Genomic DNA, 12,313 nt, shown 5'->3' with positions numbered 1-12,313 from the left:
ACGGTTTTGCTATTATTTGGCTATAACCCAATGAAATAAACTTTGGTTGATTAAATGCATGCACTTTAATAGACTGAAGGATTAAGGCAGGGGTTCTCAACCTTAGGTACCCAGATATTGTTAAACTGCAACTCCCATCATCCCCAGCCATGATGGACAAAGGGGGTGATGGGAGTTGTAGTCCAACAATGTCTGGGAAACCAAGATTAAGGGGATAATCCAGTTATTCCTGCATCTTTACCCTTCCCTAGCTGCATGAGCTGTTCCATAGCACAGAAACCCCCTACTGTCAATCAGCCTGCATTCATGAGATAGCTGCATGTGGCTATCCTATGAAATAAGCATATTGGGCCTAGTCAAATCATCCAATAAGCCATGGTTTCTTGAATCATTATTATGGTGGAAATGAGTTCCTAGCCAGGATGCTCCCTCCTCCCCATCCCTTCCTCCTCCCTGTCTGCACCCCTCTTCTTTAGCATAAAATAATCCTGGTTAGTATTAAACTGCAGCTCCTGTGTTGTCCAAACCCAAACAACTGTGCCCGAAGCAAAATAAATAACGAAATGAACCAATACCAGAACGGTTTTGCTTGAATGAATTGTTTACCACCAATCTTCCAGCAGGTGGCAAACTCTCACCTTTTCTAATTGCTCCATGCATGCATTGTGGACTACGATCTTACAGGCAGCACATTTTCTTCGAACAGCTGATTTCTGCAACCAAGAAGAAAAAGGAAAACCATCCATACTGGTCGGTGCAAAGCAAGAAGATTTCTCAGGGCATCAGTATTTTCTCATGCAAAGGGTTACCTCTTCTGTTTGTTTTTCCCCTTCTCCAACATAAACAATTTTGTGTAGTTCACTGACCAAATGCAACTGAACCGTTTTATTTCATTAATAGATAAAATAAATAAATATACATTTATGTCAGAAATCTACATTCCAGGGCACATACTGAAGGCATGTGAGACTGCAATTTGCTGAATCAAAGCAAATCCAGGTCTGGTCTGGTCTGGATGGGAGACTACCTGGAACTTGATGAACGCCACCATGGGTTAAATGTGGAGAGAAAGGCAAGATATAAACGTAAGAAGCATACCTTTGTTTGCTTCTTTTAAGACATTTATCCTTCCTTTCCACCTACACAGGCCCCCGAGGTGGCTTGCACCAAACAAAACAGGGATTCTCAAACTTGGGTCCCTAGATGTTGTAGGACTTCAGCACCCATCATGCCTGGGGATTATGGGAATTGCAGTCCACAAACATCTAGGGACCCAAGTTTGAGAACTCCTGAATTAAATCATGAAAACAAAAATACAAATGCAGCCAAAAAACAAGTAACCACCATAGCCAGTCCAGCACCATATACATAATGAAGCAAATTATTAGAGGCTAAATAAACTTAGATTAAGTTAAATGAGACTATGCCCATGGGTAATTAGAAACATTCTAAAATTGGCACTTTGAAAATAACAGCATGGGTATCTAACAAATTTGTCCAAGGAGGCTATTCTGGAAGTCACTACAGAAGGGCATTCTGGGAGTCACACCTAGACACGAGCTTGGGAGCCACTGTAGAAAAGACCCTGGCTGACATCCAATCTAACAAAGAATGTCCAGCATTCCAGATGAAATATCCCAGATGCTTGTATGGAGTGGGGCCAATTTTCTCCATTTCCCTGGCAAAGAAATCAGTCATCACAGGGAGCTGCCCAAGCAGGGAAGAAAAGCTAAGCACAGGTACCAAGATGAATGGAACCTCCCCCAATGCTTTCCCACCACATATGAGCCCTATGAAAATGTACAAAGAATCCAATAACATTACTATGAAAAAACTATCCTAAAATCCCAAAAGGAAGATTAAGAAAGTTTACATGGTTTAATCTCTTTTTTGGATTGGCAAATTATCAACCACAGCTTCATTCCTGTTTGGATATTGTGGACTGTATTGTAGATACCCACTGTCCTCCTTACATTGATGAACTACTTCCTTTTGGAATTTTAGTACAGGAGAACCTTGTTATTCACGGAACCGCGATTTGAGGTTCTGCATATCTGTGGGGTGTCTAATAGACACTCATTTCCAGTATCCACGGATATGATAGGGTTAAAATCCACATCCCCACAGTTCCTAGAGGGCTGGAAGTGACCGCAAAGGTGTCTTCCGTCTGCAATTTTGTCTAAAGGAGCCCCCTATCCCCAGAGATCTCCCCACCTGAGACCCGCTCCTGGTCCTCCCCACCTGAGAGCAGCAGCAGCAGCTGACCGGACCCTTCCTTGCTGCCGCCACCGCCATGGCCACTCATTCTCCTCAGGCTGCTGACAGGCCTGGGCCCGTGCCTTGCCTGCCTGCCTGCCTGCCTGCCTCCCTCCCTCCACCAATGGCCTCGGTAGCCCCAAACAGCAGCAGTGGTTGACTGGGCCCTTCCATTCTGCCAATAGGCGCCACCATGGCCACTGATTGCCCTCACGGCTGCTGGCAGGCTCAGGCCCATCCCTCACCCTTCCTTCTTTCTCTCTTCTCCCCCCTTCTTTTTCTCTCTTTCTCTCTCCTCCACTTGCTCTTCCCCTCTGTCTTTTCTCCCTCCCTTCTTTTTTACTCTCTCTCTCTTTCCATTCCTGAGTTAACAGATCTTGTTCATCTTGTTTCCTCAGCTAATCCATACAATGGCAGCCTCCTTCTACTGAAGGGGCTCTTTCCTCCCTCACATCCTCTCTCTTTGAAGACCCCTGCCCACTATCTATCTATCTATCTATCTATCTTCCTCTCCTCTACAATCAAGACCATCTCCGACCAGTAACAGTTGCATTCCAACTGTCCTGAAGCATCATAGGCTCCTCCTCCCTATCTGCATATGGAATCTTCATTGCCCAATCACCACGGTGCTTCTGCTCGTGAACTCTCGTAAGAGTTCACATAGGTTTAGCCACACATGGGATTAGCCACAGGCAAACTTTAGAGAATTATATATATATAGATGTGCCATGATATATAATTGTGAATTTAGGTGTATTATAGGATTTTTATGGGAACATTATTGGATTCTTTGTAGATTTTGTCCCTTTTTCTGAATCCAGTTCCACTGGCTTGTGTGCTTCCCCATGAAAATGTAACACTCACTGAGAACTTGACTTGGCAGCTCTCTTCCCCCAAGTAACACAAGTCCCCGGAAACATTGGTCTCCAACCAGAGATGCTCACCATTCACTGCATTTTCCTGAGAGAATACAGAAATATATTTATTTTAGTTATTTAGTTATTTATTTAGTTAGTTAGTTAATTAGTTAGTTAGTTGTCACATTTATATACTGCCCTATATAAAATCTCAGGGAGGTTTACAATCCAGTCAAACCAAAACCTAAATATAAGCCCCTTAAAGTGGCTTATCATGGTCTGTATGGCAGGATTGAACTGGATGCTAAATCTGAGCCGACCCTGCCCACATGAAAAGGATTCATCCAAATTGCCCCCTACATGCAATCCAAGAGAGTATTTAAAGGCATATGAGGGGTGGTTCAGACAAATCCTACCCAAGAAATTAAGAGAAGGGGAAGGCACACCAGGAGGGAGGGCAGAACATGCTTGTCCATGACCCTGGTGGGTGGGGCCAGTTCAGTCATCCAAACAGGCCCACAATGAGTATGGTTATAGAGAAGACAACCTGAAAGAAAATGTAAAGGTGCTTCTTTATGGAAGCAACACATGTAATTCCATTGATTCTGGCCTACGTGAGGAGGAGGATTACTCCAAGTAGTCCCATTGCCTAACCCATCCTTCTAATTTCAATTAGACTATTTTTCTTCATCATTTCAGCCTCTGTCAGGACTTCTGCTCAGCTGCTTTGAGTGAAGGCCTTAGGTTCTCTCTGGTAACTGGCCATATTCAGCCCCAGCACAGCATCTCTCCAGTGATTGTTGCTGGTGTCTAAATTTTTCGACTGTGAGAGCTGCAGAGGATGGGGACTGGATCTAGGCAGGCAAATAACAAAGGAACAGGATTAAGTCTGGCACCCAGGGCAGGATCTGGACTTGGAGAATGCCATGTGTTGTGTGCAGGGCATCCATACGGGGATAGGGGATGTTGCTTCAGCAGAAGTCTGGTCCCAGCTGAGCCTTCAAACAGCTCTGCTCTCCAGTAGATCTCCTTAGCCCCACTCCCTCCTGCAGGCGCTTCTCAGTCCCAACTCATCCCTTAGTATCTTGTGTCTTCCCCCAACTGAGGGGCCATGACAGCCTTCCATGTAACCCCCATCGGGATCCCCCCTGCAGCTTGTATTTAGGGGGGAAACTCAAGCATACCAAGTCCAATGACCTGCTTGATGTAACGTATCGTTTGGCCCTGAAATAACTTTCCCCCTGGATAAGCTCAAACTACCTGATGACATTAGGAACATAGGAAGCCTTGCCTTATACCAAGTCAGGCCATTGGTCCATCCAACTCACTACTGTCTGCACTGGCTGCGCTGGATGGAGTCTCTCCCAGCCCTACCTGGAGACACTCAGAATTGAACCTGGGACCTTCTGCATGCAAAGCACTTTGCCACTGAGCTACAGCCCCCATCTCCAACATTCCATAATTCACAATAGAGTAATTGGAATCAAGGAGTGAAAAGGTGTGCTAGGTATTAGATACAATCAGTTGCTCACTTTTAGGAACGTGAAGTCTAACCAATGCTATTTAGCATAACATTTAGGAGGAAAGAGCAATTGTATGCCAGTTTCCCCCTCTTTGCAGATCCAAAAAGAAGATCAGAAAGCATAAAATAACCTAACCACATAATAAAAAACAAAAGCAGAGTTAAATTTGATGGGTAGACATTATTTGCCAAGGGCATTACATGGTGCTCTTGTGAGGTGTGCTATGGGAATTGTGAATGGTCAAAAGCAGTTACAGCTTTGATTTTCACATCTGACAGGTGGTACCTCTAGTAAAACTGTGCCTTCAGTTTTTTGTGTACATCCATCTCTGATGGGTTATCTACTCATTCAAAGAGATGCAGCGTGCCAGTAATGCATCCCCCAAGACCCTTCCATGAGCACCTGAGCTTTCCTTGGAATCTCAAGACTTAAGACCTTTATTTACTAAATCTAACAAACAATTACAGTCCAAAAGAACACTGCTCCAAAAGAATTCTGACCTTCATCCCACCATAAGACTTAAATTACAAAACACTTAAATCACACACACACACACACACACACACACACACACACACACTGCATTCACAAAGGGAACAAATAGGAATCCAGAACTGCAGCATGAGGGAATATTCATTGACCATGTCTGACATTTTGGCTCTTGCACTGAAAAATTCACAAATGACACCACTGCTTTCCAGCCAGATGGTGCCCGGCAGCAGAATGCTTATGGGTTGCCTACACAGCTAACATTTTAAAAATCATTTCCAATATCCCTGACAGTTTAAGTGTGCTGAAATAGGAAATGCTTTCCCTTCCGTCTGGAAAGTTGCACAAACAGGACAAACCCAGACAAAAGAATACAAAGTTAAGGCCACCAAGAACAGCAACGTTTACCATAACAAGAATGATTTCCGTCACTTTTTTGAAAAGGCATTTACACACCTGACCACACCATGGCCAACACATCCTCATTTTTGTAAAACATAAAAGAAGGGATTAGTAAACTACCCCCGCCTTTGCCTAATAGAATGTAACAAGTATTTTAAAAAGTTGCACTATATCTCTGGTGTGTTTGTGTTACCTGAGCCTGTGCCTGAGGATGGTGAATGTTTTAGGCAACTTTCCACCTAAGAAGCAGAAAGAGTTGTGACTGTCTTGAGGGAGCATTCTTCAAGCTGAGAAATCTCCCACTGTTTTTTGTTCAAGCCATCTTTCCCCCTCTCCCCACCACTGAGTTCCATCGGCTCCACCCGCCTGGTTATCTGTTAACTGCCCTCTCTGAGTCTGCAAACATTCCATTCTATGAGTTACACTGGGGCAGTTTGGGGGGGGGGAGGGTTGCCCCCTTGGGGCTTTTTTCTTCACATTTTTGTGAAACCAATGTACCTGCAGGTTATCCTGGGTCTACCGGTACATCCCCCTCACATGCACGTGCCCCAGTTATGCATCCATAAGGATCAGAACATTCCCAACTCCTTTTGAAATAGATATAAATAGAAGGCAGCTTGAAGGAGATGCTGAGAGGTACGTACAAATTAATTCTATCTAGCTTCCCTTCCGTTCCTCCTTTCTGGGCTGGGAGGGCCGTCTGAGCTGTGGCTGTGGTCTCTCTCAGCCTCCATCCTGGCTGTTTATCTGTTGTTCTGCTCTTTCTATTGCTCTAACACCAAGCACCTGGGCCAACTCAGCCTCATAGGATGAGTGAGAGTCACCCGGTGGGTTTCCCCACAACTTCTGACCTTTATAAAAGAGAGCAATGTTGGGCAAGTCAATGAAGATATGGCGTTGGTTGGTTAGCAGGCCATTACAGATGAAGGGAAATCAGAAACTTAACCGCTGTTTCCCCTTCCAGCTGACCTACCAGCTCTTTGACCTTGGGGACAGGGTTCCCTCTAACAGGGATTCCCAGTTTTTTAAATTAAAAAACTATTTAAAAAACTATTCACAAAGTGAATCCATTAAAATAATTGCACAGGATAAAAACAATCAAACAGGTTAAAATTAGTTAATTAGTTAATTAGTTAATTAAAATTAGTTAATTAGTGTCTTAACGGTCTTTTTAAAAGCAATCAGAGATGGAGAAGTTCTTGTTTGACAGGGAGTTTTGTTTGGATTTTTATTTTTATATTGTAATTTGCATTGTGCACACTGCCTAGCAATGTATATATCAGGCGGTATAAAAATATGATAAATAAATAAATACTCTGTGAAATTATTTAAATTGTTTGATAATGTACACCTAGGCGGGTTACATAATCCAAATTACAATATAAAAACTAATTAATTAGCTAAAACATCTTCACAGAATAAAAACAATTAAAAACAATTCACAGAGTAAAACAGGTAGTAGATAGATAGGCAGGCAGGCAGGCAGATAGATAGATAGATAGATAGATAGATAGATAGATAGATATAAGATACCTGCCCTAAGTAAGCAAGGGAAGATCTAGAAACAGGAGGATAGGGAACTATATTAGGAGCTGTATGGCACTCTAGCAGCTAGAAAGTGAGAGCTGCTAATTGCTGGATAACCTAGCACAGGACTGCACAACTCTTTGAGATATTGGACTACAATTCCCATCATTCCTGACTATTGGCCACAGTGGCTGGGGTAGATGGGAGTTGTAGTTCAGAAACACCTGGAGGGTTGACATTGTGCAGCCCTGGTCTACCAACACCAAGCTATCACCAATACTGGAGAAGCTTCTTTAAGGTTTAGGAGGACAGGAGATGGTGTGCACTGCAGGGAGATGGAGACAAAGGACTTGAGAAACAGAGAGGTGAGAATCAGAGAAGAGGAGAATGTATAAAAACTGAGAATATTGTGGCAGGGGGCGGTGCCTGATGGACTGCCATGCCACCCCAAGAAATGGCCCACAGTCTGCTCTTGAAGCAGCCTGCATCACCCCTCTTCATGGTATGGCCGTCCGTGCTTGTTAAGAAACCCAGCTGGAACCATTTAAAGAAAGAGGCAGGCAAAATAGCCCGTTGCATCTGGGCCATCATTTTAAATGTTTTTTTCAAAGCCAGGATTTCAAAAGAACGTTAGAAAGAACACCCATCTATTTCCATCCCCTGCCTCCCCCAATTCCAGTTCATATTGTCCTTTACCACTTGCCAAACTAGATTTCTAAAGATAAAATGGCCTATTTCTACAACCCAACTGGGAAGTCATCTAGTTTCTCTTCTGTCCTATGTCCTTGACAAGGTGATGGAGTTGGATTCTCAATTGCCCTTATAAATTACACCACCATTCCCATGAGGAGAAACTAAAAAGGGTGTGTTGCCAGGAGCACATCACATTGGCCTTCCAGAGTCCATTATAGCTTGCTTCCTAGGCCACTTTAGACTCAATTCGATGTGCTATTTTTAGCCATCAAAGCTCCAAATGTCTTAAAACCCATGTACCGGAGAGGCTTCCTTACATATGTCCTGTCATAAATTCTGTGATCAACTGAGCATGCTCTCTCAACAATATTGTCCTTGCACAATGTTTGAATGACAAGAGAGCATAAAGATGCATTCTTGGTGGCTGCTCCATAGCATGGAACTGTTTATTTTCCCCTACACATGCCCAAATTGCAATCAACAGTGTCAGGCTCTGTTAGCACAACAACTTAAATTGATGTCTCATGTAAATTGGTATATGTTGATAAATCACTCCTACAAAATAGATTAAAAATGTAGACAGCTTTGTTGGTCCATGAGAAAAAAATCAAAAGCCACAATTTTAGTAAAAAATTTATGATGACCAACCAAAATTTGCTGGCCAACGTCTGAAACAAAGTTTGAATTGAATTGGCCAACCAAAATACACAAAAACCTAAGCAAGCTTTTGAGTTCCCCAGAACTCTTGTCAGGTAACACACAAGAGTACTTGATTGTGTTTAATATGCAAAAACTGGAGACTTGCACTACTGAGTCCTAATATTCTTGCAGAAGAGATTCTTGTTTAAGTGAGAGGAACCTTTGGATCCCTCTTCCTCCAGATGTAGTTCATAGGCTTTAGGGGAGGGAAATCCTGATATTCCCAATATTCCTTTTTTTAAACAACTAAGTATCAATCTATCGATCCATCTGTCTATCATATTTTTATAACGCCTGATATGTAAATCTCTAGGCAGTGAGATTTACAGACTCTAGTCCTCAATGTTCCAAAAGTAAGTCTGAGACGGTGATAATAAAGAATTCTGAAGTATCAGAAAGGAGGTGGCAACTAATATGTAGTTTTGAACAGCTGAATGACAATAATTTCAGAATTAGAATGCTGCAGAAAAAAGACACTTTATAACATGCAAAACAAACAAATTACACATAACTGAAACATGCAGTTCCTGACTTTTGTAGGAGCCTTGTCTACACAAAGAAGCAAACCTAGAGTGTTTAGGCCCCACAGCTTTGCAGAGCTCAGTGGCAGAGCATATTTTTTTATATTCAGAAGGAGCCAGGTTCAATCCCTGGCATTTCCAGGCAGGGTTAGACAAGACTCCTGTCTGCAACATCTGAGAAGTTGCTGCCAGTCAATGTGGACAATTCTGAGCTATAACTGTCTACACCAGTGGTCTGATTCAAGACAAGCCAGCTTCCTATATTCTTGTTCAATGTTGTGAAGAATCTTCTGTCATTCACACATCACGATCCTCGATGGTGCTTTGACTTTAGTCCACCATACAAAACGATGACACCATTGTTTCCATCAGGGATATATAACCTTGCTAAAATATCCAGGATTAAAAAGATACACCTACGCTCCATTCCAGTGCCATTCTTGGCTCCTTTACTGGTCCATTTGAGATGGCAATGTTGATGTTTTGAACGGGAGCCAAATGTTGAAGGCCAGACCTAGAGATTGCTTTCCTGCAAGAAAAGAAAAAGAGAAGGAATCTAAAATGATGGAATCTTCCATCTCAAATTCTCTCTCTCTCTCTCTCTCTCTCTCTCTCTCTCTCTCTCTCACACACACACACACACACACACACTGTAATCTGTACAGAGAAAGAGATTAAGGCAATGCACAATTGTTTAATAATCATTTCAAAGAAGCAGGAGCCACATTGAGTCAAGGAAGTATAACTCTTCCATGGAGTTCTTTGGATCTGCAAAATCCTTAATTGTGACTGTGATCCTATGCACACACATTGGGAGTAAGCCCCATTGTACTTAGTAGGGCTTAGTTCTGAGTAAACTCACACAGCAATGGGCTGCACAGGCTATTCAAGTGATTCTGCAAGCAAGATGCTCTAGGCTAAGCACTATTGTTACCTTTGCACTTTCTCCTACAGACTTTTATCTGATAAAGTTCACAGTTCAGTTCCATGTTATTCTAGGGCAGGAGTTCCCAACCTTGGATCTACAGGTGTTGGCCATTGTGTCTGGGGATGCTGGGAGTTGTAGTCAGACAATATCTGGGTACCCAAGTTTGAGAACCACGGCAGTAAACGAAGGAAACATTATTATGCCCATACTACAGCTGGAAAACTGAGATTGAAAGGAAAGGCTTTCCTAAAGTCACCTAGGGTTGGTTCACACATAGCAGAGAACCGCGGGACCAGTGAACGCACGGTTCCATGCCCTCCCTCCCCCTGCTCTCCCGTATGTGTTCGTACATTTGGGAAAGAGGCCTCTCTGCAGTCAATGAGATTGCAGAGAGGTGGGGGAGCTGGCTGGGTGCGGGAGCTGGCTGGGTGTGCCTCTCTCATCTGGAGGCCTTCTGGGCCCTCTGATGGAGAAACATCAGATTGTTTCTTAACGCTCGCACAGGCAAACCAGAGCCCCAGCAGATGAATCCTAGAGTGTACTGAAGGTGACAAAGCATGGTTTGGGGAAGGAAACCACAAATCCATTTTTTTTCTTGTTGGTAACTCCAATTCCCAGTTTGGACATTCAGCTTTGGTAAACAGAGGTGTGAGGACCTCTGGTTTACCATTACGTGTGAACCAGCCCCTAGTGAGTTCATAACAGACAAGATTCAAACCAGGGAACTTCTGGGTCTGATTTTGTCTTTCTTATCCAGTACGCTAAACTAGCTCTATGCCTTGAGTTGCCACTTTTGTTGTTGTTGTTGTTACTTGCCCCACTCCTATGCCTTTAGTTGCAGACTTTGTCCCAGAAATATATAAGACTAGTATTTTTCAGCCCGTTATAATAACGGGCGCTAGTTTCCCCCCCTTTATTTCTTCTTCCTCCGCCCCCCCCCACCTGATTAAGGGCCAATTCGGCACAAACAATTGCCGCCGCCGTCCGTCCACCCGCCCTCCCAGCTGCCCGAGTCCTCCTCTCCCGACCCCCCCCCCACATGATTAATGGCCAAATCGGCCCAAACAATTGCCGCCACGGCGGCCGCCGCTGCCGCCCGCCCACCCTCCTAGCTGCCCGAGTCCTCCTCACCGGCCCCGGCATCCAACTTCTCCGGCCCCGATGTCCTCTTCCCTCCCACCTCCCAGAGTGCCGCCCAGAGTGCCGTCCCCGCCAGCCAGATTGCTGCCCGCCCAGCCCCGGTGTCCTCTTCCCTCCCGCCTCCCAGAGTGCCGGCCGGCAGCAATAGAACCGGCCAGCATGGCTGCCTGGTGTCGGCGGTCGTGTCTCCCTCGGACTGTTCTGGGCATGCGCTTTGCGCATGCCCAGAACAGCCCAGGGACACACGGACGCAGACCCCAGCGTTCGAAAGGCACGGACACTCACTTAGCCTTTTATTATAGAGGATGAAGCTTTTCATTAGGCAGATAAGTGAAGGTAAAGTTCTTAACTGCTAAATATTTGTTTCAGTCTACTTTTAAAATAGAGTGATACAGAAGCATGGACAATCTTTCAAAAGATGCCAATCCTAATTGCTGCATAGCAGGCAAAAAAAAATTTCATCACAAAAATGTAATAAAACGAATACAATGAGTATTTATATACCACTTTTCAAAAAAAGTACCCAAAGCAGTTTACATAGATATAAATAAATAAATGGGAGAAAGCTTCATCTATTGATTTCTTGTATTGTTTTAACTGCTTTTGGAACAGGACACATGCAAAATGAAGAAAACAACAAAGTGACATCACATATCAAAGACATCACATCCAATTTGGGGATAAAAACATATACTATGACTGAAGGCAATGAAAAATATACAGTACAATGAAAGGAAAGCGTCACCTATTGATTTCTGACTTATGCAACCGTTAATAGCACAAACTCTCATGTGTGCATGTGCACGCCTCCTAGCGAGGTAAAACCCAGGAGCCACAGATGGTTGGCTCAAAGGATTGTAGAGAGTCAAACAGTGGCCCAGCTGCAAATGATGTTGCCAGGGAGTAACTGGCACCTCTGTTTCTCTGGCAGCTTTGTTGACAAACGTCTTTCCAATCAATGTGGAGAGCCAAGGTAGTGTCATCATAAACTTGGAAGGGTGACTTGAATTTGGACTGCACTGAAATGGCCATCCTGTATCTGCTGCCACTATTTCGCTTCAGTAGTCCTCTCCTGTAACAGCTATTGCCCTTAATAGTGGGGGAATATATAGGATATATATGTGTATGGGGGATATTTGTATTCATAAAAATGAGAATATTTGTATTCATATTTGTATGGGGAGTGTGTGTGGGGGGGGGGATATATATGGGGAATATCTGGGATATATATTTAGGATATATATATATATATATATATATATATATATATATATATAT

At 43.6% G+C, this 12,313-nt stretch overlaps 1 protein-coding gene across 17 annotated transcripts in view; it reads right to left on the bottom strand.

The window, feature by feature from the left end:
• DGKI (diacylglycerol kinase iota) overlaps window positions 1–12,313 on the bottom strand; it is a 427,669-nt gene that overhangs the window by 228,640 nt on the left and 186,716 nt on the right. For 14 of the 17 annotated variants that reach the window (XR_008307859.1, XR_008307858.1, XM_053252318.1 and 11 more), the window contains 3 exons: window positions 9,388–9,496; window positions 3,121–3,216; window positions 639–713 (listed from right to left, as the gene is read on the bottom strand). Coding sequence is in view for 15 of the 17 variants with exons in the window: in XM_053252318.1 (XP_053108293.1) it covers window positions 639–713; window positions 3,121–3,216; window positions 9,388–9,496 (280 nt within the window). In the remaining 2 variants the exon portion in view is untranslated. Of the gene's footprint in view, window positions 1–638; window positions 714–3,120; window positions 3,217–5,720; window positions 5,740–9,387; window positions 9,497–12,313 lie in introns of those variants that run through there. The other 3 variants (XM_053252319.1, XM_053252328.1, XM_053252330.1) reach the window with 2 other exon arrangements.

The sequence above is a fragment of the Hemicordylus capensis genome, chromosome 5, assembly GCF_027244095.1.
Source record: "Hemicordylus capensis ecotype Gifberg chromosome 5, rHemCap1.1.pri, whole genome shotgun sequence".
Taxonomy (NCBI): domain Eukaryota; kingdom Metazoa; phylum Chordata; class Lepidosauria; order Squamata; family Cordylidae; genus Hemicordylus; species Hemicordylus capensis.
The sequence above is the reverse complement of the archived record's forward strand: the minus strand, read 5'-3'. Positions and strand labels throughout refer to the sequence as shown.